This window comes from Crassostrea angulata, chromosome 8 (genome assembly GCF_025612915.1).
Source record: "Crassostrea angulata isolate pt1a10 chromosome 8, ASM2561291v2, whole genome shotgun sequence".
In the NCBI taxonomy this organism is placed as follows: Eukaryota; Metazoa; Mollusca; class Bivalvia; order Ostreida; family Ostreidae; genus Magallana; species Magallana angulata.
Window position 1 is genome coordinate 36,809,238 of NC_069118.1, and position 25,786 is coordinate 36,835,023.

Genomic DNA, 25,786 nt, shown 5'->3' on the forward strand with positions numbered 1-25,786 from the left:
GGTCAAAAGATTTTTAGGATGGTTTTTGAAATATATCAGCAATTTTTTTTAAAAATTTCATTAAGAGGACCTGGCCCTTCATTTGAATAATCTTAAAAACGCTCTCCCCAAAGATGATCACTTGAGCCTTTTGCTCAGGTGAGCTCAAACCAAAACTTGAGAAGTATTTACTCTAAACACCTCCATAAAAAGTCTTATACAATGAAACAAAACAAAAATATATGAAAAACACATTCAAAATTTCATAATCCTTATGTGTAAGTGTTCTCAATAAAATGGAGAAGGAAATGAAAAATGAAATATGTAATATCAAGTTAAGGTTAGACGACACGTTCCTCAATTTTATATAACTTTTTCCCCCTAGAATTTGTTATTGATTTACAACTACGTTGACAAGCTTTCATGCAATATATGTATAATTTTATTCGGTATATTATCAGGCCGTTGAAAATTTGAAAAATAATTATCATGCCGAAGAACCGTGTCATCTGACCTTATGTGGCACGGGACAGTTTTTTATACATTTCATTGTAGCCGGGGGACGTGTGTCTTCGGAACTCTGTAACTAGAATTTCCTCAGTTCTCATTCAGTACAAATACCTTTAATTCACTCTTTATAAGGCTAATCAGTTATTAACCCTCCCGTCTGTAACTTGCATTTTCACTGTGTAAAGTCAACACATTCATATTCAATAACATTCATAGCCGCAGGTTTCGCATTTTACTTCTGAATCTCACGTACCTAACATATGGGGCCTACATATTGCATATCAATTTCAACAAGAGACATTCCTCTAACTAATGATAATCATTAAAAATCATTTCATGAATTTTAGCAACACTCATAAGCCTTCAAGTACAGCAATTCTCAATTTTACAAAAAATATTTATCCGAAACTGTCCCTTGCTACCTTAAGACGGCTGGTTGGTCAACAAAATTAACCATCAGATCTTTCCTTAATTTCAATTAAAAATGATACTTTTAAGCTAAAACTATTATTCCGGAAAGAGAAATTCAATAAATTTTACAATTAATTAAAGTTTAAATGTTTTTCTACATCAATGTGCAAAGCTCTTCTTAAGGAGATTCACAAAGTTTTAAAATGGTGACGACCATCCAACCCTCTTTATAGGTCGAAAAATGAATAAATAGTAAATCAAACAAGACACGATTGACTTTGTTCAATTGTTTATATCTCAACGAATATCACTTACATGTAATGTATTTCAGTGTATATTTTGTCTATATCTTTTCTCTAATTATACTACATTGTACTTCAACGCAAACACCATTTCTTCGGTATATTGGATATCAACCAAAGCCGAACCTAGAGTAGTTTATCTATATTAACAAAACACTAAACAAATGGTTGAAGTAGAGTCGGTTCTTCTGAAATGGCAATTGCAACTTGTTAAAAGATGAAACAATTGTCCATCGGACCGATATAATAACAGATTCATATTATGTTATACCAGCATTTAATATATCATTAAATATATCAAGTAGATGATGTAGGAATACATTTTATAAATGATAAAACTCAAAAGGAACAGAAAGTCATGTCTTACATGTACATTATAATTCATCATTTAATTGCTAGTTTAAACATTTGAATAGGGATATGTGGTGTATACAATGACATTAATGATATTTATTCACAAAGTTGAAAGAGTTTCTCACATTTTGAAGTAAGTCTTCAAACACCAAAAGTAGAGTTGAAGCTGGGCTACGATATACCAGTCTTTTGCTTTAATGTTTCGAACATATCTCTAAAACTCTGAATCAGGCCAAGTCCAGCATTCTTTATATTCGACCAAAACCTCTTCATGATGTTCCTGTCCCCTCTTTCAATCTCATCCCGAACGCTCTCTCGAACAGTTTCCCACCCTCCATTTTCACTATATCCAGGTGTTGAATCAACCTCGGGGATCGCCGATACTGTCTTAGAATACAGATCGTCCTGTTCCTTTCGGACCTGTGCCAGTTTTTTCTTAACCTGAAGGATTTTTTGTTGAATAGTGAACATTTGTGTATTTTCTGCGGACTCGAATGTTTCTGGCACGGCCTCCATTTGCAAATTATCCATTTCCATTTGTAATTGTGTTAGTCTCGAAATAATGGCATCAGTCTCGCTAAAGCGTTGCCTTTCAAGAGTTTCTAACTTGTCTAACAATTCTTTCTCTCTTCTTTTAAATTTGTTATTTTGCTCCTGGTATGCCTCTGAAAGACGTTTACGCATTTTTGTATTACGTCTTTTGAATTCTTCCTCGTAATGTTTCTTTAACTCTTGTTCTCTTTGCCTGATGACGAGTTCTGTTTCGTCGAATATCGGACTCGTGTAATAATCACCCCCATTTCTCCTTGTCATAGATTGAATCATTTCCAATAACTCCTGAACTTGCTGTTCCGAGTCTTGCGGATCTTCTCCAGTGTTATCAAAAGCAAAATAACGGTCGTCACATTCATTGACGATACCCTGCAGACACTTCGGAGCATCTCTTACCATTTGATGGATCGTCTTACTCCCCCTGTCTAGGTCGTCTTTTCGAGTAAACACGACAATTAGATACTTCATCATGTCTTCTCCAAACATCTTACGGAGAAGAGTCACCGTTTCGTTCTCTTCCTGTGTGAAGCGACCGATTCCTACAACCAAAAGAATTGCGTGAGGACCGGGAGCCGAGAGCCCCACACACTTCAGAATCTCTGCGGTTATATCCTCATTGGTCATTCCTACAAGGAAATTCACACCGTCAGTTTATCTGATGTGGGAACAAAGCAATACAGAATGAGACGGATATATAATTTGCTTTAAAATTGTTACAGATTCATGTTGTTGTTATGAGGTCAGGATCTGATACTAATAATGAAAATCTAAACATCCAGATTTCTTACCAGTGTCGAAAAGCCCCGGTGTATCTACTACCAGCATTCGATGACCAAAGCGTTCAGAGGAGCCTCGTTTACATTTTTTAGTGATAGAAGAGTTCGAAACTTCAGATTGAAACGCCTTTCTTCCCAACAAAGTGTTTCCAGTTGCGCTCTTGCCCGCTCCGGTTCTACCAACTAGTATGATTCTCACTTCGTCTGAAATTCACATCATTATGTATCTTATTGCATATATATATATATATATATATATATATATATATATATATATATATATATATATATATATATATATATCCATCACAGCTATTTCTTTTGATGTTTACTTTAATTGGTTGTAAAAATCAAAAAAAGAAAAGAAAAGAAAGATACACTATATTTCCCACAGTTACAGTTGGAATATTCTACTGCCAATTGCCAAGAACCAATTAGTTGACTAAAGCAAACGATACATGCACTAATAACTCTAACAACCAGTCATTGTAATAGCTACATATAAAATTTTGCTTTTTCCTTGGCGAGAACACCGACATGACAATGATTAATTTACATTACGAAAAAAAGGCTTTATCCATTTATTGTAAAATACGTGCACCAAATCTTATTCATAATCGGTACGCAAAAAGATATTTTGTGAACTACATTCTAGATCATTTAAAACAGGCAAGATTTTTTAACCACGATGGCCTTCAAAAACACAAGGAATTCTGCAGAACATCCGTAGATTTCCAAATAAAAGCGGAAGGTGGGAAACTGTGCGAAAGGAGATCTTCCGTATAAAGCGGCCGAGTTCACATGTCAGTTTAAATAGAAATATCCTACATGATTAATAGGTGGCTGATGTATTTGTTGTTTTTTATTAAAAAAAAAATAATGGCATAAGGCATTAGAAAAGAAAAAGGTAATTGAAAATGATAAGGTCTGAAAGGCCTGAAAGACATAAGAATATATAAAAGGGTTAATTCGTGACATCGTCATTATGTTAAGAGGAAGTTGATCTTTTAAACCTATATCCTATTCTAAGCTTAACTGGAAACTAGTAATTTGGTGGAATAGGGTGTCTCTTGACAAAATATGTGCCACAGTGGTGTAAGCTATTTACTATTCTTCATATAAATCAATTTACATGCAATATACATACAATATACAGCACTTCTTTTCCGACCCTTTTGAGCAGTTGCTTAACTATGTTGTCCTTCAACTAAATCAACCAACCTATCACACTTACCCACGTCTTTAGAAGCAGAAGGCGCCTTTGTCTCCTGAGAAGGCGCGCCGTTCTGTTGGCCTTTCTCCTTGGTGTTGTCACCTCCACACAGCTCGCAGCAAGTCACCACTGGGCTGTTCAAGTAAGTACACTTCGAACACTGCCAATCAGTTTCTGCTCGGAACAAACAGTAAAATTATAATCCACTGTTCAAGTTCAAAGAAGACACACAATAGATCAATCAAACTAGTATTTTAGAAGTCTCTAGACTCAAATGATCTTTTTTAAGTGATCAATCTTGGAGAATATAAATTTTTGCTTCATTTGAACTTGAAAAGAGTCAAAGTGATATATGTAGAAATCTTTTTGAAACAATATTAACCCATTCAGGATCTATCAATACTAGTGATTGCATTAAAATGTCAATGCGTTTGATTACTGACCTTGTCTTTTTATTAAATCTAAACACTTGATAAGGAGGTATGGACCTTGTTCCCCTAAACATCCTTTTCTGGGTTACAATTTGTACAGTAAGCCATGGAATGAGAGATTACAATCTGTACAGTAAGCCAAGGATTGAGAAGTTACAATCTGTACAATAAGCCAGGAATTAAGAGGTTACAATCTGTACAGTAAGCCAAGCGTGAGAGGTCACAATCTATACAGTAAGCCAAGGATTGAGAGGTTACAATCTGGACAGTAAGCCAAGGATTGAGAGGTTACAATCTGTACAGTAAGCCAAGGATGAAGTGGTTACAATCTGTACAGTTAGCCAAGGAGTGAGAGATTACAATCTGTACAGTAAGCCAAGGATTGAGAGGTTACAATCTGTACAGTAAGCCAAGGATTAAGTGGTTACAATCTGTACAGTAAGCCAAGGATGAAGTGGTTACAATCTGTACAGTTAGCCAAGGAGTGAGAGGTTACAATCTGTACAGTAAGCCAAGGAGTGAGAGATTACTATCTGTACAGTTAGCCAAGGAGTGAGAGATTACAATCTGTACAGTAAGCCAAGGAATGAGAGATTACAATCTGGACAGTAAGCCAAGGAATGACAGGTTACAATCTGGACAGTAAGCTTAGGAGTGAGAGGTTACAATCTGTACAGTAAGCCAAGGAATGAGAGATTACAATCTGAACAGTAAGCCAAGGAATGACAGGTTACAATCTGGACAGTAAGCTTAGGAGTGAGAGGTTACAATCTGTACAGTAAGCCAAGGAGTGAGAGGTTACAATCTGAACAGTAAGCCAAGGAATGACAGATTACAATCTGAGCAGTAAGCTTAGGAGTGAGAGGTTACAATCTGTTCAGTAAGCCACGGAGAGAGAGGTAGTGAGACGTACATGTTTATTCAACACTTGGTAATATTTGGGAATATAAAACAGCAAAGAGTAATCAGACCAAGTGTCAGAACCAATGAAAATCTCAGTGTTACACTGACCTGTTGTAGGAACAGAATAGGACGGCTGGTAATTGCTGAACGCCGACAGTGGGTTCAGGCTGAGAGCAAAACTCATCCTATCCGCGTGAGATCCGCAGGACTGACAACACTGACTCTTTTCATTGGAGTGTCCACATGCACAAGTCCAAGACGCCATCTCAATTGTTCCGACAACGTCAATATTCTAAGTAATGCACTGCTATAAATACTGAAATTGTTTCATCGTGTTTGTTAATCACGGAAGGATAATTACAGTCTCAATTAATTTCCGCGTTGCATTCCTGTGTATTTCCTTCAGCCGTTCAACTATAAAAATTATCAGAGTTAATGAACAAAAATAAACATACAGTACTTAAAATATACGATAATCATATATATACATGTACTAATGATATGGCTTTGGGAATCTCACTGAAAATATTCCAAGATGTTCAAGTACAGTTTCTTTTCAAAAATATCTTCCCCTAAAATGAAAACACTTGAGCTATTTAGCTATCATAAGTAGTAATGAATATAGAAATTGTGGATATTTTGTAAAGACTAGACTTTGACCCGTGCGTGCACAGGTTGACATTGCATATCGGACATTTACGAAATAGGTACATCGACACACCTTATTATTGACATTTACATAACAAAGCTATATAAGCCTACAATAATGCTATTAATTTCACAACACTTAAGTTTCCTTAGTTTGAATAATCTGTGTCTCGGGAAAGGCCCTCACCACTGTTAGAATGCCTCCCTTATACCCGTAATCGCTCCGGAACGATTCTGGAGAAAGTTAATGAAGTTGCATTGAAAATAACAGTCAAATTCATCACAACAAACCTTTTTTGAGACTGCAAATACCTTTCAACTAAAAATGTTAATCCATAGAATGGAAGAATTCAACACCTTTTCACCAACGTATACGTATTTTCTTTGTAAAACTGGGTGCGTAGGACATTATTCATTTTTACGATAAAATGTATTCTATCATCACTCTCCTAACGAATATAATGTAACTTTTTTGCATGTAATCAACTATTTTTTGTCATCACGATGACAAAAGTAAGTACTTAGTTGAAATGTATATTTGTTATTTTATACTTTCTCTCATAAGACATCAATAATATATATGAACAGAATATACAGTAAAAGTCCAATGAAAATGTACCCGTATCTGTATTATCATTTCTGAGTTTATTCATGGAGATGTGATATTGTGGAAACATAAACTAAAGATCCCGTTAGAGTGAATGTATTGCGCAAGCGCAAGATTGTAAAATCCAAAAAATTCAGGTGATTTCCGGTATTTTTTTTTTAGGAATTTTCGTTGATTATTAATTAGCGAAGCTTAACTGAGAAAAAATAAAAACAAATTGGTAATCTCCAAGTATCAATGATGTTTAAAATATATAAAACAAAAGACAGTATTCTTCCGATTTCTCGGTATTAAAGACCAAAAATTAGAGTCTATTATTTTAATATAGTAGTATAGATTAGAACACGTTTCATGGTTCTGACTCCCCTAGAAGAATTAGCTTTCAGTAATTATGATCTTTTAAATAATTCTTTTGCAAACAATTCCAGTTAAAAATTTCAAATTAATGTCGAAAATATACAACTGAAGGTATTAACTAACCTAGTTTTAGTTTGTCGTACACTGTAGGCAATCCACGGACTGTATACTCAACGCCAAAGCAAGAAAGAAAATTCTTCATCAAACTTTTTTAAACTGGTCACGATCAAAATCATATTCTGCAGAATTTATTTTTATTAATATCACTCATTAAATTTAACCCCAATAATGTTCTACATTATAATTCTTTTACCCTACGCTGGTCAAATATGTCAGGAAAAATGAATTTAATTTAATCGTTACTCTGCGTTTATTTCATCCTTGATACTGGTATTTGACCAGTTATCGGCTAAGATTTAAGGAGTTTTTTCATCCTATCTTATTCATATCTGAATATTTCTGCATATAATTTGACAGTGTAAATGGTTGACCCCATATCTTTTTGTTTATATATAAAGCATAAAACATGTACAACAACCAGGTATTTTAAGTGTTCCTTGGAACACACCCGTTTTCTGATTTAAATATGACGATCATTGGACCAATTATTGGCTTCGTGATAATAACGTAAAATAAATCAAATATTCAATGAATTTATTTATTTTTTTATTCATTGATAAATAAAAACATATATTATAATAAAACAAACTGCTAGCTATATATAGTACTGTTTCTGACTAGTATTGTAATTACTCGGGTACCAAGCTACATGTAGTTATATATACTAGTACTACATGCCAGAAACTTTGTGTTTCAACTGCATCACAACTCCCATCCTGTAGAACATGGTTAATTTCCTTCATATTTTTGGCATTATGCCAAATTGAATGCAAATAGGAAATTTTAAATGGGTTACTAACTTACAAATTCTTATATTCTTAATCTTTTTCCGTATTCCCCCACCGCTGTCAGTGAAAGTAAAATGTATTAAGTAAAATGATCGCGTCTACTTAAATATTAATCACATATTCTTATATATTATGCTGTAAATTAAAGTTTTTGTTTTTACTCGTAGCAGACGACTGAGATGCCGTATCTAGGATTAACGTGTCCCAAATACCCGAACTCGTCATATAGCAGGTAACTGGTCCTAGCCGATCCCTGGTCCTGAACCAGTACGTGTATCCTGAATGAATGTCCCTTTGACGTAAAGAAAAATAATCACTTAAGGTGGGAGTACAACATCTACTCTAGTTTTCATTTACTTTTAACCACCCCTACCATCTCTTTTTTAAAGACTCGAGTAAGTCTGCCCCACACTTATTAAATTTTAAAAGGGCATGGTCAGGATTTTGGACCAATTCTATTTTTCTGTTTTTATTACGTACATTTTACACTGCTTTATAAATGCACTTCTAATAATAAAATGAGATTTGAGAGTCAGTCTTCGGGTAAGCAAGATGCAGGGCTCACAGTTCTTTGTAATGTAAACAAGGCTCGTGTCCTGTTTTACATAGGTTCAATACACCATTAAAATCTTTTTCAGACTGATTTGTCTGTCTTCTAATTCATTTTTTAAAAAGCATAAATAAACATTTCCTAGCGTTTAACACTTTCTTTTTAGGTTAAAAACTGGATTTTTCACTTCAACATTTAAACTTGAAACAAAAGTTTTGTTTACATAGCAAAGAATTGTAAGCTCTGCAACTCGCTTATAACTCAACGAATAACACTCAAATTTTAGTTGCCTATTAGAAATGCATAACAGAAGGTGTTGTAAACATTCAAATCGGAAAAATAATTTTGACCAAGATCGTGAACATGCCCCTTTAAGGCCAAAGTTCAAAGAACAAAGGTCATTTAAATAAATTATGTTTAATCCTTGTACATACATAATGCAGACAATCTGATATGGGGTAGAAAAAATGATACTTTAGTTATATGTGCTTATAGCATGGGATAAAAACCCTATTCATCTTTAAGGTCAACACTCTATTTCGTCATTAACAAATTTGGAATTTCCCATATCTTAGTACGACACAGGCAAGATACTGACAATGTCGTTTGAAGTACGACATTCATACAGTGTACATGCATGGTACAACAAGATCGATTTGAGAACAGGAAGAAACGACTGTACTTTCCTTTTTACTGAAACCCAGACGGATGCATTTTCCCGGATAGCAGAACTTGTCGTCCTTGTTGATGGATATTGGGATTTTTCACAATTATTTTCATTATTTGTTTTTCTTTCTACGGCTGTTTTGTACTTTAATTCAGTTGTATTTGAATTGCATATATATCTCCTGCATTTGCTTTATCTCGTACACTTGTTTTCCCTATCATATCCCTCCTCATTTTTGAATTCATTTTATTATTGAAAGAAGTAGCCTGTGATCCACAGACATAATACGTTATTATTGATCAATCTCCTTAACTTTTAAACGACCTCATCAACTTAAAATTATTCGTAACGAAAATGAATACTGAAATAATTTATTACAAAATATATAGGACATCATTTGTACATGTATCTACATTACATTGCATATAAAAAAAATACAGATCAACAGTTAAAAAGATGATTTACACATATTTAATTGTCACAGGGGGTGTGGCGGGAATAAAAATTTATTCCTAAACGTTATAATCATCTTTCCCATTTTGTTAAATATACAATTATATAACATGTCAACAAAAATTATGGTAAGAAAAAAAAATCAATTTAAATGGTAACTGTTACACAGTACGAATGTACCATGAAAAGTTTACGATTCCAGTAACCAATACACATGTTTTGATAAAATGTCAGCAAAACAGATACTTTCTTCAGAATGAATTTCAATCTATTTCAAATGATATCATTGTTACAAAGCTGATTGTAGAAGAAGAAATTTCAAAGAAAACCCGATTTTTTTTTTACCAGCTCAAATATTTCTCTAAATTTTGTCATCAATCCAAATCCAGCATGTTTCACGTTCCTCCAAAATCGCTTTAAAATATTTTTGTCCCCGCTTTCTATTTCATCTCGTACGTTTTCCCTGACCACCCTGTCGATGTCGCGGTGGTACCTGTACGGAGGCCCCACGTCTTCCCGCACATCCTCATAAAGCATCATGTCCTCTTGTTCCTGGCGGACATCTTCCAGGCGTCTCTTGACTTCTAGTATCTTCTGCTGAATGGTGACCAGTCTACAATTCTCTTCCTCGTCAAAACTTTCGGGCACTGCTTCCATTGTTAAATTGTCCATTTCTGCCTGGAGTGTTCTCAAATTTGTTGCCATGGACTTCATTTCATAAGAGCGCTGACTCTCGAGTCTATCCAGTTTCTCTAGTAACGCCTTTTCTCTTTCTCTGAAGTCAGACTTTTTGTCTTCGTACTCGAAGGAAAGCATTCTCTTCATTTCATGCATTTCCAACTTGGTTTTTTCTTCATATTTTTGTCTCAGCTCTTTTTCTCTTTCTCTGATTACAATTTCAGTTTGGTTAAAAATACTACTTGTGTAATACTTATTCCCATTCTTTTCTACCATAGTTTTGATCATAGTCAAAAGACCCTGAATTTGTTGCTCCAACCTATCTTTGCTGTCTTCGGCATTGTTGATGGCAATAAATCTGTCCTCACAACTAGCAATCACATCTTGCAAAGACGGCGGGGCATTTCTTAGTATATCGCGGATGGATTTGTGACCCCGGTCAAGATCATCTTTCCTCGTGAAAACAACGATAAGATATTTAACCATGCTTGGACCAAACGCTCTCTGAAGTAATTCGACTGTCTCTTTCTCCTCTTTGGTGAAGCGACCAATTCCTATTACTAACAGTATAGCATGTGGCCCCGGAGAACTGATTCCCACACATTTTAATATCTCAGTGGTTATGTCATCATTTGTCATGCCTTAAATAGAAGAAAAGCCATCAAGTCAGATTAACATTTCCATTATAAGTTTTTATGTGATAATAATCACTGACAACAAAAATACCAACCAGTATCAAAAAGCCCGGGCGTATCTACCACCAGAACGTCCTGTCCGAATCGTACACTGGACCCCCTTTTGCATTTTTTGGTGATACTGCTGTTTGAGACATCAGACGTAAATACCGTCTTCCCCAAAATCGAGTTTCCTGTTGCACTTTTACCAGATCCCGTCTTGCCGACTAGTATTATCCTTAGCTCACTGCTCATGTAACCATTTTCAGCTTTAAATGATAAACAATGTGAAAGTTAATTTTGGAAAAGCCTTATAAGACAAACGTTAGTGTGAAATTAGCGAAGAACACATCCTCGCGAAACCGGTAGCTCGTTGCATTCTGCAAAATTATTTTTGATAGACTTCATTTCTTTTTAATTCCTTTCTTTTTTCACGCTGTAAAGTAATTTGGTGCACACGATTGTAATTTTGCAGAACCACCAACACGAATCAATAGGGATTTAATTAAGGAGATAGAATTTATGAGGTGATAATTTCGGTCGGGGCGTGATCAAATCCAATAAAGCCCAAATGGACTTTATGATAGACTTGACCACGTCTCGACCGAAATAATCACCTCATAATATTAAAAGAATGATTTCTTATTAATTATATTTATATTATTTCCAATACATGTATCTATAGTTTAAAATAACATTTTAAAATGACTATTTTTTTCATGTAGCACATGCTATGTATTACCACACGGCGCAGCCAATAACGTGTTTCGGTTATGCTTCAAGCCACGCCCATTTTGTGTCGCTCATCTTTTATGAAATTGTTGGGCTATAGGCTTCAAAATTGATTCGTAATGTTATCACAGACAAAGACAGATGAAAATGTAAATACCGGTATATGTGTATAACCTCGAAATGCTATGTACGGGTTCGAACAAAAATTGATTACTCAAACTACATTGTATATTATCTTAAGAGTTGAAGTACATGTCTATCCCGGCTATCAAAAAAACTCACAAGCTTTCTAAAAAGAGCAATAACCGATAATAAGTTGAAAATGTTAATGCACAAATATTTTAATACAGTTATCTTATTAATTATATTGTGAATCAAAATAAACTAGCAATAAGAATAGAAAATGCATGTCCATTTAGTAAACTATTAATGCTATATCAATATACATTTAAAAACAAAAACGTTTTAAAAATGGGGGGGGGGGGTGGAAATCCCCGGGAGGATTTGAACCCCATTACACTACATGTTCGTATTGACTAATCCAGGACAACACCAGTGAGTCATGCCAGACTTTATTATATGTTTTTTAAAGTTTTGTTTGTAACAACATTGTTATATCTCTGGACTTTGTTTTTTATCCTCCAAAAATATTAAGAAAAATTTTTCATATATAGTCATCTTATGGTCATATCTCCATCTTTTTTTTTTTTATTTAGCGACATTTTTAATGTTGAAATATGTCATCTTTACACGTCTCAAATTCGTGGAGAGTAGACCCAGACATAAAAAAATCATTAAAAAAACCCAGCTGTATATAAGTAAACAGCTGTATATAATGAGGATTTTGCATCAATTGCGTCATGTTGCTATATTTAGACCCATGTTATGATAAAACCTTTTGCATTTTAAACATTTTGTCTACCCATTCGACATCCAACAGAAACCGAATAACGGTTATACATTTTGATTTTAAAAAAATGGGCAAAATTAATCGTTGAAATTTTTACTCTCCTTGTGCGCCCAGATGTTTGCCGAATCTACATCTTAGGCGCCCACTTTCTTTGCAAATTTGTCGTTTTTTAAATTCTTTATAGTTAAAGAAATATTTTATTCTATGGCATGAAACAAATTATATTCTAGAAATAAAATAATTGTTTCATTTATATTTTAATAAATGGAAATCATGAATAAACTCTAGATCTACAGAAAAAAATTAATCTAAATATAAAGGTACCTGCTTCTGTAGGTTGCGCAATGGTAAATGATTCCAGACTGGATGGTCCTCTGTAGCTATCCTCCTCTACATCATTGATTTCAGATGATAGTCTGACGAAGCCATCTGATCCTGTGCTTTTCTGTAGAAACCCGCAGATTTCACATGTATTGTGAGTCCCATTATTTCGGTATGTGCATTTCTCACACTGCCATTCAGATTGCACGTCTTCTTCCTCCATCATGTGATGGCTATCCCCAAATATGAATTATGATGACAACAGGTTTCCAAATAGGCTTTAAATAATGATATCTAATCCGGAAAGGAAATTTAATTTAGTTCCTGTTTTAAAATATACCAAAATGCGTATGGAAATTTTCAAGAGATTACCCGTCTCTTGTTGACAAGTTTGGTCAAGTTACGAAAACTTTACGGAAATTCTTATAACGGAAGTTGAGAAGAACTCTCAAAGCATGATATAAAATATACTGGGCGTTTAGAAAATAACTTTAAGCGAAATTATTTCCTGTTATGATATTGTGTATTCTCTTTAAAATGGTTAAATCGTCGTTGTTAATTCAATATATTTTTTTTTCTAAAGGAAATATAAGTCGTTCTGTTATCTTTAAATCATGTATTAAGCAACAGTAAGGTTTTTTTTTTAAGTCGTATAAAAGGTTGCGTAGATCAGTTATTCTGTAATATGTCCCTTCCATAACCAGGCCTACATTTGCATGAACGGAATTCATGTGATCTGGCATAGAGAGAAGACGTTTTCCGGGCCTCATCACGTGATATCTGAGCACCAATTAATAGTTTGCATTTAAAAAGATGCTATATTCAATTATTTAAAACGTGACATAAATTTAGTATTTAAAGTCTTTTAGCGTACATATTCAAGGGTGATTATTTCTAGACAGAATTAGAAAATCATGTTCTTCACATATAGAACACTTCAATTAATATCTTCCGCATGAACAGATGATAAATATAAACTGGTTTATGATAATATAACATACTATAGCCCACGACGTCTCGGAGTGTTCTATTTGTTTGTATGGATACTAGTTACCATTCTTCTTCAATAAGACAAGATTACTGTTTTTTTCCAACCATTTATCTTATAAAATTCAATGGGCATATTCACGAAGCTATCTTTAAACTAAGATATGTCTCATATTTATTTTAGGAAACATCTTAGTCTTCTATTTCGAAGCCGTCCTACCTTCTTACTTACGAGTCCTGACTCTTAAAAATCATCTTAACAACAGATGTCCTCAAAAGTGAACCACCACTTACATGTATTAAAAGAATAGGAAACTGATACCAACACCATGTCAAAGTGCTGGGATATAAATAAGCACACAGACTAAATATGTACATCTATTTGGATGTTTTGTGAATTCTAAGATACGGCATAGTTGAATTGACTTACCGGTGTGTATATATATATATATATATATATATATATATATATATATATATATATATATATATATATATATATTTTTTTTTTTTTTTTAAATAAATAAAACAGAATGCGACAGTCCAAATTAAATAAATTTAATTTGGACTGTCGCATTCTGTCTTATTTATTTAAGTATTTTTTGCTGTATCAAGGCTTTATTTATCTATATATGTATATCTACCTTACGTGCTCTTGGGTCGGGGGTGCTTTGTCAAAGGGGGAGGGTGTCCGAGGCCTATCTATTTTTCAGTAACTATATGATTATTGACATTTTAACATTGTTTTCATCTCGCATAGTTAAGCTTGTGCCCCACAATACGCCATTTGCGTCACTGATGAACAGTATTGAACTATACGCAACAAATTTATCATTCATATTCTATATTTGGCACCTTAAACATCCGGAATACCTATGCGAAAACCCGACGTGATATCCAGTGAAGGACCAAGTCTCGTTTCGCTGATCGATTCACTCTCGGGCCTTTCCGGCAGAGCTCGGAAAAACACCTCAAATTTAGTAACATTACCGGATGTGTTGCAGAAAAAACTTTCAGACTATGGAGGGGCTTATAAGTTAGAGATATGACTTTTGAACATTATTTTCAACTCTATATATATATGTGTGCATATAATGAACTGTTCACAGACCTTTTAAATTGAAATCTAATTACCACTATTGATAGTCATTTACTTGTGTTGGAGAGTAATCACTCGAAGTCAAAAACAAAATTAAATATTTAATTTGCAAAATTTGATATGTTTCCTTATATGCGGTTTATGTATTAAATACTATGAAATGTCAAAATGAGTAAGCGAAGCGTCGGTCAATGACGACCATATTGCCTAATATTATTTCTCACCGAACAAATATAGAGATACACGAGGCAATCGCGTGCTATGTTTAAACCAATGAAAGTGTGACATTTCAGTCCAAGGGAAAACAAATATATACATTGTACCTATATATTTACATTTGCAAATACATTTCCTTATAGACCTATAGAATAGCGAAACCGTTCAATTCAGTATGAACTTTTTCATGACGTCACAATGATCATAGCACTCGCTTGTCGCTTGGATAAACATAAAATCTCGGTAATTTTAACAGTTCTGAACGATTTGTCTTTCTCAAACATAAATATAAGTAATAAACAGCAATGTTAAAAAGTACAGCGGGATATGAAGTTGTTTGGTACGTGATCAAATTTACTGAGAAGACCTTTGGGCTTCACAGGATTAGATCACGTGACCAACCAACTTCATATCCCGCTGAACTTTTTAACATTGCTGTTTATTTCTTACTTGTAGAGACTGTGGTAGATTTTCTTTAGTATTACTACCTTGAAATTAATTCAAACAATACAATTTATACACCGGTATATACAATGATAGGTTTTTCCTGATGTTCAAGATTTGAACCTATTTTAGGGAGTTGATTTTTAATCAACTCTCCTATGTAGTCACTCTGGCAAACTGAAACTGAAACAGTGTTTGGACCTATGCACAAATCATCACCGCTGACAAGATTTAGTTCTTGAAAATAATCCATAAATTCGATTTAATGTATCTTGAAGCATTGTGTTTTAAGAAATTTATTGATGAACACCTTAAAAATAGTCAGATGATAAATAGTACGAACAATTTATATATTTTTGCAGTCGTATGTGTTTATACGCCAGAGTTCAATACAGTCTCGTTCAACCATCGGCTGTCTCAGTAAATCTCCTCCAAGCAGAGAGTCATTCTATATTTAGAGGTCGCGTCATCAAGCTATCACGTGACCTGATGTACACATTCTGAGCCGAGCATCTGGCTGAACGAGACTAGAGTTCATTATTGCTTGGATCAAAACAATTTTTAGAATATTTCGATTACTTATACATAGTTTGATGGAATCAATTCTATCTTTAATTATTACGCAAACTAAAACATACGGGGTGTATATAGTGTTCAAGGAAATAGCTACTAGAGATTGTTTACCAAAATATCTTTTGAACTGTTGTCTCATAAAAGTCTTTATTATGAAAAAATAGATCAGCACATTGCTTAAACGTAGAAAACGGAAGGTATAAAAAACCAACCTAGAAGTGACCGTAAGTGTGTAATTCTCAAGAGATAGGGGACGAATTTTAATTTTTTATAGTTTGCCCAAAAAACCTTATCTATATTTATGAATACTTATAAATTAAGAAATTTTACCAGTTAAGGTGTAATGTCCCTCTGATAAGAGAGATAACTCCTGTAGAAAAAAATCTCACTTTGTTTCTCTTAACTCACAATTATTAAAGCATGTAGCAACAAATGAGGCGGTGCTGGGCCCTAATTTATGTTTAAATGCGATATTTATTTAAATTCAAATAAAGAAAAAAAGTTTTAACGTAACGAACTGTACTCGAACTTTAGCAGGGGGCAAAAAAGTAAAGAAAGCTTCTACAAAACATTGCAAGAAGCGAATCATATTGATCATATCTTTATGAGGCAATATATACATTGTATATCCCTACTCCCCACAATGGATTAATTTATTTAAAAATATAACTCAATTTTCTTTATTAGTTCAGTACATGAACAGTACATATTTGATGTTTTAGGCCAGAGAATTTTTGGATGGAAAAGTTTTATTTCTTTATTTATAGCTTGTTCACATAGGTGAATGAATTATAATTGGGAAAAGTGTGACCAAGACAAATGCAAACATTAGACATACTAACATATCATCATTTGAAACTTATAACATTTCATATGTTTAAAATTGAATATTGGGGTTTCTTTTCTGAGAGAGCAGATATGGGAAAACAAAATTTAAAAACCAATTTACATTTTATTCAAGACAATATATCACTATATTGAGATGATACCAATTACTGGAAGACCATTCATTTGATCTCCTTTTGTGTTGTAACAAAATGCTTTGGTTAACATTTTTAGCATTTTTAAAACATAATGATATGGATCCATTTACTATTATGTTATCCAAACTTAAAAACAGATAATCTTTTCTGAAAAATTAGAACCTGTGGCAAATTATCATGTACTGTATGTAAAATGTGTATGTAAAACCTTCAATAGTCTATGATAAAGAAAGGTAACTCTAGCTGCTTGAAGCCATTTTTGTTACAAACCTATACAATAAAATGCTATTCTGATCTAAAAAGCAGCGCTTTACTATGTTTTGTAATATGAATTGACATTGTATATTATATAAATAGTGCCTGTTTGGGAGGGTAACTGTTGAAATTGACACCCCGAGAAAACCATTGTCAACCGACGCGAAGCGGAGGTTGACAATGGTTTTCGAGGGGTGTCAATTTCAACTGTTATCCTCCCAAACAGGCACTATTTATTTTGTTATACTGAATGTCTTTTTTAAAATTTTTAAGAAAATTTTACTGCTTTTATATAGGAATAACGTGAATTCTACAGCGAACCGTACGCGCATAATTTTCGCGCATGTAACATTTTTTAATGTTACCCGTTGCCAAGTGCGTTGCTAACGCTGAGGGTAATAGTAAATATTATTAACTGCGTCTTAACCAATCAGATTTCAGTATTTAACATGAAAGTATAACAAAACCATATATTATTTTCATATAAATTTAATATCTTTTATTTTATGCTGCAATAGTAAAATTTTGCTTTTTTTAACCACTATGTCTAGTTTTCTTCATATCATGATTTGACATATTATCAATTTTTGAAAAATCTAGCAGCGCTTCATCACATCAACTTTGTTTCATCTGAATCTATTGATATTGACTTTGATGAAAATCAATATGAAAAATTTAAAAAAAAAAACATATAGTGAAATTAATAGCAGAGGGATTTTACACCTTAACTATAAATACCTGCACCAGAGTAATTGCTAACACCTTTGGTATTTCAACACGTGTGATATGATGTCCGTAGGCTGTAATTGAATTTTACCTGATTAGTCATTTTTGCTAAATCAATTTAAAACGTACTTTTATTTTCGATAAACTAGCCCGAAATAGCAAAAACTGAAAGCAAGGTTGTGGACACGCTTTGGCGGATCCAAGTCAGTGGGAGTATGCACTGTTACTGCAATGTGTATGATGCTAATTACTAAAAAAAAATGTTTACTCTAACATCATAGCGGTACGTGTAGTATTAACCATCGGGCAGATACTTTGGATCCAACAACTTTGGTTTTAAATATGCAAATAAATATACATACACTAGCGTTTTTTTAATTTCATACATTTTCATACCACAACAGATTGGTAATACCGGTAAATCTTGGACATTGATTTGTAAACAGTGCTCTACGTCTAAATGATTAAATGATGTATGCATGAAACGGTGAAATTGAACGGGGGCGTGAATTATAGTGAAATTTTATACAAAGAACAAAATTTAGAGATACGACGCACTCGCCATTCACAATACCCACTCACTGCTATGAAATATAAAGGTTTGTTATTTTTTTCCACTCAGCTGCTACAAAAATAATTAAGGCCACGTGCATGTAAATATCATCCATTTCGGTTTAGATTTTTTTATACCTGTCCGCTCTTTAAAAAATCCGGCCTTGTATTTGGTTTTTTAATTCAATTTTAACGAATAGACGAAGAAAGTAATTAAGAAAGAATATACACAGTAATTATACAAAAATGAACCTCAAAAATGGTTCAATATATTAAGCATTGTATCTTATTTATGCGTAAGGTGTTAATCCTTGCGATATCATCTAGTAGTGCTAGAAAAAAATCTTCCTTTTCACACAGTTGTTTAGTTACGATAACTTCAAATTCATTCAGAGACTTTGTCAACATTTATTGAAAGCTTTTAAGCTGAAAGAGGATTATGATGTTAATTCCTTGTGATATGTCTTCTGGCTTATGTCTATATATATATATATATATATATATATATATATATATATATATATATATATATATATATATATATATATATATATATATATATATATATATATATTCTATATACATTGTTAACCCATCTGTTATGTATCATGTAGAATCCTCCATCATTCTCCAGTTTACTGTTTGTATTATGTACTTATGAGCCAAATGGATCCTTTGGTCAATAAAGAATAATACTTTGATTGCAAGTTAAAAGCAAGTTTTCTAATTAATTTCCAATGTAATTGGTCTCTTTTCTGTTTTGTGTACTTTTAGGAATGTTGTATAGAAATAGTTCCACACATTTTCTGTTTGTGTAATGCATTTTTTTAGTTGCCATGACGTACTGCCAATTGCAATATTGATCAAGATATTTGTTCAAAGAAGAAGCAAATTGTTTAAGATCTTTGTTTTGTAAAATTGGGGTCAAATAAATAGGTAAACAACTTAAAAAGATATCTGAACAATGGCATTTTTCTGTTTTCTGTCTATAGTGACGTAAACACCAGCAGTAACCATCTGCTGGGAAATCTACAGACAATTAGGTCGTTCAGGATGGATGCATATTATTCAAACTCAGATTCTTTTCTCAAAAATATCAATTTGTATTTTTGAATAGATGAGATGTGCATGTATATATTTACATCGATAACCATTAGCGACAAATTCCTAATCACGTATACAGTAAACATTAAAGATTGATTGTTCCACATTTACTACTCAATTTATCTTTATTTTTATTATTTCTACTGTACTTGTGATCCCTGGCTTTTTTGTGTCCACTTGTATGTACTTATGTTGAGCCTCATATACCGGTGAACTGGTCTTGAGTGAATAAAGAATTAAAATTGAAGAAAATAGGAAGAGGAAACTTAAAGTTTCTCAGGCGCCGGGGGTGATACCGGGGTCGCTGGGACCAACGCCACGAATGCTACAAAACAAGTAAAATAATATTAATCAGTAGAAGTTGGATTGGTTTTCTAAATATTAGTATAATATTTAGAAATAATTTACTGATGGCCATGTGTCGTTGTTAGGTTGAACGATGTGTTAAAATTGAAAACCATTACATAACAGGTTTACAATTGAAACTTTTAGCACGCTCTGACTTAAGACATCTGATACATGTGGTTGTAGAATTGTCCATGTGATGAAGAATTATTTCTTCCATTTATGTGACTTACTAAAAGTAAAACAAAAAAGGTGTTTTATGTACTTTGACCCACTGTATATGAATCATTTAAGAGAGATTCAAAGAAAGATTTAAAAATCAATAAAATACTTTTTTGTGATTCAAGCTGTTAACGCAGGTTACGTATTTTCTCTGTGTAACGTTTCATTCCTCTAAACACGCATGAAACACAAAAGAAACTTTCCATTTTTGCTGAATTATTGAGTTAAAACGAATTCCTTTGAAGAAAGTAGGTTATTTACTGCACAGTCTTGTTTGAATAATATGTATGGTAATATATGTATTTTGTTGGTGAGGTTTGATACCTTCACATGGACCAAAAAAAACACTTTCTGTTGTTTAAATGTTGATTTTAATATAAAATGTATTCACTTGATAAAAATTAGAATTCTAAAATTACATTGCAAATAGTAATTTGTAAGAATGGTGGTTAATCGTTGTTTTAAAAATTGCTAATTCAAGTACATGTAGTTCTTTGTGAAAACCAACTTTTAACAAACGAAATAAAACTAAAATATTTTGGACAAAACCACTCTAGCTTTTGTCGTTTATCGAGTCTTTGCATGGAGAGAGAGAGAGAGAGAGAGAGAGAGAGAGAGAGAGAGAATGTGGATTCCTGTTGTGAGATGCTTATATACTAAAGAACGAGCAATATTAAGTAATTTTCATTCACGGCAGTTTAAAATGACTTGTACTCTACCTTTTCCTCTTTAATGCCACAAAATGACAGATTTCCGACATTAAATGTAATCAATTTTAGATAGTCGTCCGGTTGTTTGGGTTTTATATCGGTATTTGGGCAAACAAAGGTTTGCTTTAAAGAAGGCAGCCATGTCTGTCAGCGGTAATCGCTGTGTTCACACCCATTATGTCGGGATAAACGCTGTAACGTTCTGCATATTAAATCTAATTATTCGGAAGATTTATTGCATAAAACATAATAATTACTACCAATGAGTCTTACTTGTATATGTCATCACTTTGTGCTAAACTGCGCCATTGGATGTTAGATCACAGATTAGGTTATTTTTGTGCTTAACTTCATCAGAATACATTATCATTTACATACACATAGCATTTTACCATTCAAAATTACAAATGTATATTTTTCAGAAATGCAAATGTAAAAACATGCTTATTGAATAACCTCATTTGTACATGTATTTAACACTTACAAAATGTTAAAGAAGGATGAGTGACTAAATTATCCATCAGAGCTTTCTTAGTTTTTTTTAGGTATTATTAGCTCACCTGAGCTGAAAGCTCAAGTGAGCTATTCTGATCACTTTTTGTCCGTCGTCCGTCCGTCCGTCCGTCCGTCTGTCCGTCTGTCTGTCCGTCTGTAAACTTTTTACATTTTGAACTTCTTCTCTAAAACCGCTTATCCAATTTCAACCAAATTTGGCACAAAGCATCCTTATGGGAGGGCGAATATAAATTGCAGAAATAAAAGTCCGATCTGTATTCAAAGCGGAGAAAACCTTGAAACTGTAGAAAAAGGGGGGTGCATTTTAAAAAATCTTCCTCTCAAGAACTACTGATTCCAATTCAACGTAGTTTAGCATAAATTATCCTTATGGGAAGGAAAATATAAATTGCAAAAATTAAGGTCTAATTCTGTTTCAAATCTGAGCTATTACGAAAATAATAATAAAGAAAAGGCGTGTTTCAATCAGTTTAATAGCTTCGGATTCGGCATCCGGTAAAATGGGTAGACAAGACTTGGCCTGGGCAAAACAAAAGATTGGCAGTTATTAATCTGCCAATCTCATTAAAATGTCAGGATATTTGATGGACCAGTATATTTGTATTTGCTGTAAATATTGCTGCAAAATAATGCGTATTTGGAATTGACGATTGCCGATCTGCCCCGGCTTTTATTTTGCCACGGCCCGGGTTTGCGTACCCATTTTACCAAGACTCGTATTCCATACATCTAAAACGAGGTTCTTTGTTTAAAGCAGCCATGACATTATACGAAAAATGGTCGATCTGACTATGATGAATTTGCTTGTTGTGCAACAGTTCGCGAATGAAGGGAAATTTTTGAAACATGCAAAATATATTGGTGCCGATTTTGTGAAGTAAATTGAGGCTAAATATTTCAATGCGTTGACAGTTTTCACACATGACGTTGGTGTTAGCTTGTTCTGATTTTCGTTTCGTTTTCATTATTTATGCTTTGTAACCTGGGAACTATCGTCTGTATTTCGTGATTTTTACGTATCAAATCAAACAGAGACTTCGGTAAATCAAACAGTTAACTGTTTACTTGCGCAAATTAAGCAAAATCTGATGTATCAAAAAAGTACTGAAATACAATTCATTCTATCGGTAATTCGGCATTATATTTTGCGTAATGGTATATTAATGCAATAGGTTTTGTTGAGATGCTCGGCATTTTCTCGAGTTTATTCAGTTTAAATAGAGTTTGATATCGCTGTCGGAAATATGTAGGTATATACATGTACATGTATATATATGATTCATTTCGAAAAAATAAATTGTGTTCTTTATTTGTTATAGTGCATGTTTCTTGTGTTTTAATTGTTTACAATTTCTATTTACTAACCATATTTGAGTGTTAAGCTTCGAATTATAAGCAAGATACAGAGATTTGCTCACAATTCTATGTTTGTACACAGATCTTAAAAACTAAAGATTAAAAAACTAAAAAAAATTTCAATATTTATTAAGAAAATTTTCAAAGTCTCTTCTTCCAGAAACCAACTTTATCAACTTATTGTATTGTAAACTTAACCTTTTTTAGCTCACCTGAGCCAAAGTCTTCTCAAAAACTATTAGGCCAGGAAAGCTCAAATTTGAGTGGAAGCATCCTCAGATAGTGTAGATTCAAGTTTGTTCAAATCATGGTCCCCGGGGGAAGGGTGGGGCCACAATAGGGGGATCATGTTTTACATAAGAATATATAGAGAAAATCTTTAAAAATCTTCTCAAAAAGTATTAGGCCAGAAAAGCTCAAATGGAAATGGAAGCATCCTCAGGTAGTGTAGATTCAAGTTTGTTCAAATCATGATCCCCGGGGGTAGGGTGGGGCCACAATTGGGAGATCAAGTTTTACATAGGAATATATTGAGAAAATCTTTTAAAAATCTTCTTCTCAAAAATATTTTGCCAAGAAATCTCAAATTGGCAAGTAACCATCCTTAGGAAGTGTAGATTCAAGTTTGTTCAAATCATGGTTCCTGGGGGTAGGGCGGGGTCTCAATGGGGGATGAATTTTTATAGATAGAGAAAATCTTTAAAAGTCTTCTTCTCAAAATTATTAGGCCAGGAAAGCCCAAATTTGAGTGGAAGCATCCCCAGATCATATAGATTCAAGTTTGTTTAAATAATAGTCCAGGGGTAGGGTGAGGCCACAATGGGGGATGAATTTTTACTTAGGAATATATAGAGAAAATCTTTACAAATCTTTTTAAAGAATTTTTGGCCAGAAAGGGTTTAAACTTGTGTAGAGGCATCCTCGGGTAGTGTAAATTCAAGTTTGCAAAATCACAGTCCCTAGTGGTAGGGCGGGACCGTGATGGCGGTTTGAATATTTACATAGGAATATGAAGAGAAAAACTTTAAAACTATTCTGGGAAAGTGTTCGGTTCAAAACTCAGTACTTAGTGTGAAAGCAAAGGTTATGCAGATTTAAGTCTGATGAAACCATGATTCCCTAGAGAAAAATAAGGCCATGAAATGGGGGGGGGGGTTATAGGAATAGAGACAAATCTTTTTACAGGTACAACAACAAAAGGGGCTTGGTATTTACCAAAAAATAAGAGGTTGATAAAAATTGGCAGATTTTCAATTTTTTTAGCAAGATCTACTGTACTCAGTTGTCAAGATATTTTGATACTGTAATGCTAATTTGATCAGAATTAAGGCAATTGTTGCTCAGGTGAGCGATGTGGCCCCTGGGCCTCTTGTATCTTTTGGTCATAAACTAACATTTAGTTATAGAAAAAGAATCCTTCAGATTTACAATTTTACTGGGTTTTTTATGTCTGTATGTGGAGCCCTTCTTCTTAAAGAAATCAAAAAAAGTTTAAATACATATATGGCCACAATCACCAGGCCCTTTTAATTGCAGATTAGAACGTCATCCAGTTATATAGAAACAGAGTACATTTCATGCAACCATGTTGAAAAGTGTTCTATTATCTGGATGTTTTCAAAATTAGCAAATGCATTTAAAAAATTGATATTACCAAACTGTTGTAAGATTGTTGTTAAGTACCAGTAAATTGTGTAAAATTGTATGAACAGAAATAAATGTACATGTGACACAGAATCTCTCCTCAATAGATTTCTTTCCAAAACGGGATAGAAAAAATCTAAATCTTTATTTTTTCTTTCCCTTTTCAACCTTATGCTTAAATAAACGATATGTTGCAACATCTCAAAAAAAAAGTCAGGCCTTTTGTTTTGTTTTGAGCTATTAGTAGTTTATGATTTGAGTTCAGAATTATAGAATAATGTTACAATAAATGAATGGCACCTCACCAAAAGGTAACCTGCAAGCCACTCTATTTGAAAAGTGTTTCTATAAATTTATTTCTTATCGTAATTATATGCATAGCACCATCTTCCTAAGACAAGGGTTTTAAGTAGAGCGGGCCGGATCAGAATCTCTTGACTAGGGAAGATGGAATACCATATGATTGTCATTTGAAATCGACTCTGTTGGGAATAATATCTTGGGAAGACCACTGGATGTCGAAGACCCGTAAAATATGTCTTAAGCACATTCAATAGCACAAAGCTAGCATGACAGAATCCATACTTTTTAAATGTACCATTGTGCGAATCAGCATCAGTGTAATCATATATGTACTTACTACCTCGCTGCTTGACCTCCGACATTGTTTTGACAACACAGTCACAGTAACTATTAGTAAGTAAGTAAGTAATTTATTTTTTTATAGTGACATGTGTATACATTTCCAAGTGTAATATTAATAACAGTCAGCATAGATTAAACACCCGGCCCGTCGGGCCTATATGCTACTTTGAACACATAATACATGATAAAAGAAAAGAAAATAACACAGCATCAAGCGGTAAACAAAGATATGATTGAAAATATACATGTATGAGTATAAAAGTTTCTTCAGAACCTTCAGTTTGCATAGTTTATATAATACAGTGTATGTTTATTTTTCTGAACAATAAAGATTGTCTCCGTGTAAAAGAATGATATAAGTATTTGGCAACTATTATGTTAAATTCCAGTAACAAGATGTACCTGATTGGTAATAATCGGCATATTGTGAAGAAATCATACTTATCCATGCCTTAATGCACACAAGGTGGGGT

At 33.4% G+C, this 25,786-nt stretch overlaps 2 protein-coding genes across 2 annotated transcripts; both read right to left on the reverse strand.

The window, feature by feature from the left end:
- Positions 1 to 1,172: 1,172 nt before the first annotated feature.
- LOC128159709 (GTPase IMAP family member 9-like) lies at positions 1,173 to 5,849 on the reverse strand. The gene is made up of 4 exons (XM_052822890.1): positions 5,540 to 5,849; positions 4,119 to 4,271; positions 2,897 to 3,088; positions 1,173 to 2,734 (listed from the first exon to the last, which is right to left on the reverse strand). Exons 1-4 carry the CDS (start codon positions 5,694 to 5,696, stop codon positions 1,728 to 1,730), a joined length of 1,509 nt encoding a protein of 502 aa, XP_052678850.1. The 5' UTR covers positions 5,697 to 5,849; the 3' UTR covers positions 1,173 to 1,727.
- A 3,674-nt stretch (positions 5,850 to 9,523) lies between these two features.
- Positions 9,524 to 13,325, reverse strand: LOC128161698 (GTPase IMAP family member 7-like). The gene is made up of 3 exons (XM_052825063.1): positions 12,940 to 13,325; positions 11,030 to 11,242; positions 9,524 to 10,940 (listed from the first exon to the last, which is right to left on the reverse strand). Exons 1-3 carry the CDS (start codon positions 13,160 to 13,162, stop codon positions 9,940 to 9,942), a joined length of 1,437 nt encoding a protein of 478 aa, XP_052681023.1. The 5' UTR covers positions 13,163 to 13,325; the 3' UTR covers positions 9,524 to 9,939.
- Between the last annotated feature and the right edge of the window lie 12,461 nt (positions 13,326 to 25,786).

Excerpts from the sequence above, each read along its gene's own strand:
- LOC128159709 (XM_052822890.1), bottom strand. The coding sequence starts at position 5,696 with ATGGCGTCTTGGACTTGTGCATGTGGACACTCCAATGAAAAGAGTCAG. Across the intron at positions 3,089-4,118 it reads TTCTGCTTCTAAAGACGTGG|ACGAAGTGAGAATCATACTA; the intron begins GTAAGTGTGATA and ends TGTGAATTTCAG. Across the intron at positions 2,735-2,896 it reads ACCGGGGCTTTTCGACACTG|GAATGACCAATGAGGATATA; the intron begins GTAAGAAATCTG and ends ATTTCCTTGTAG.
- LOC128161698 (XM_052825063.1), bottom strand. The coding sequence starts at position 13,162 with ATGATGGAGGAAGAAGACGTGCAATCTGAATGGCAGTGTGAGAAATGC. Across the intron at positions 11,243-12,939 it reads TGCGCAACCTACAGAAGCAG|CTGAAAATGGTTACATGAGC; the intron begins GTACCTTTATAT and ends TATCATTTAAAG. Across the intron at positions 10,941-11,029 it reads GCCCGGGCTTTTTGATACTG|GCATGACAAATGATGACATA; the intron begins GTTGGTATTTTT and ends CTTCTATTTAAG.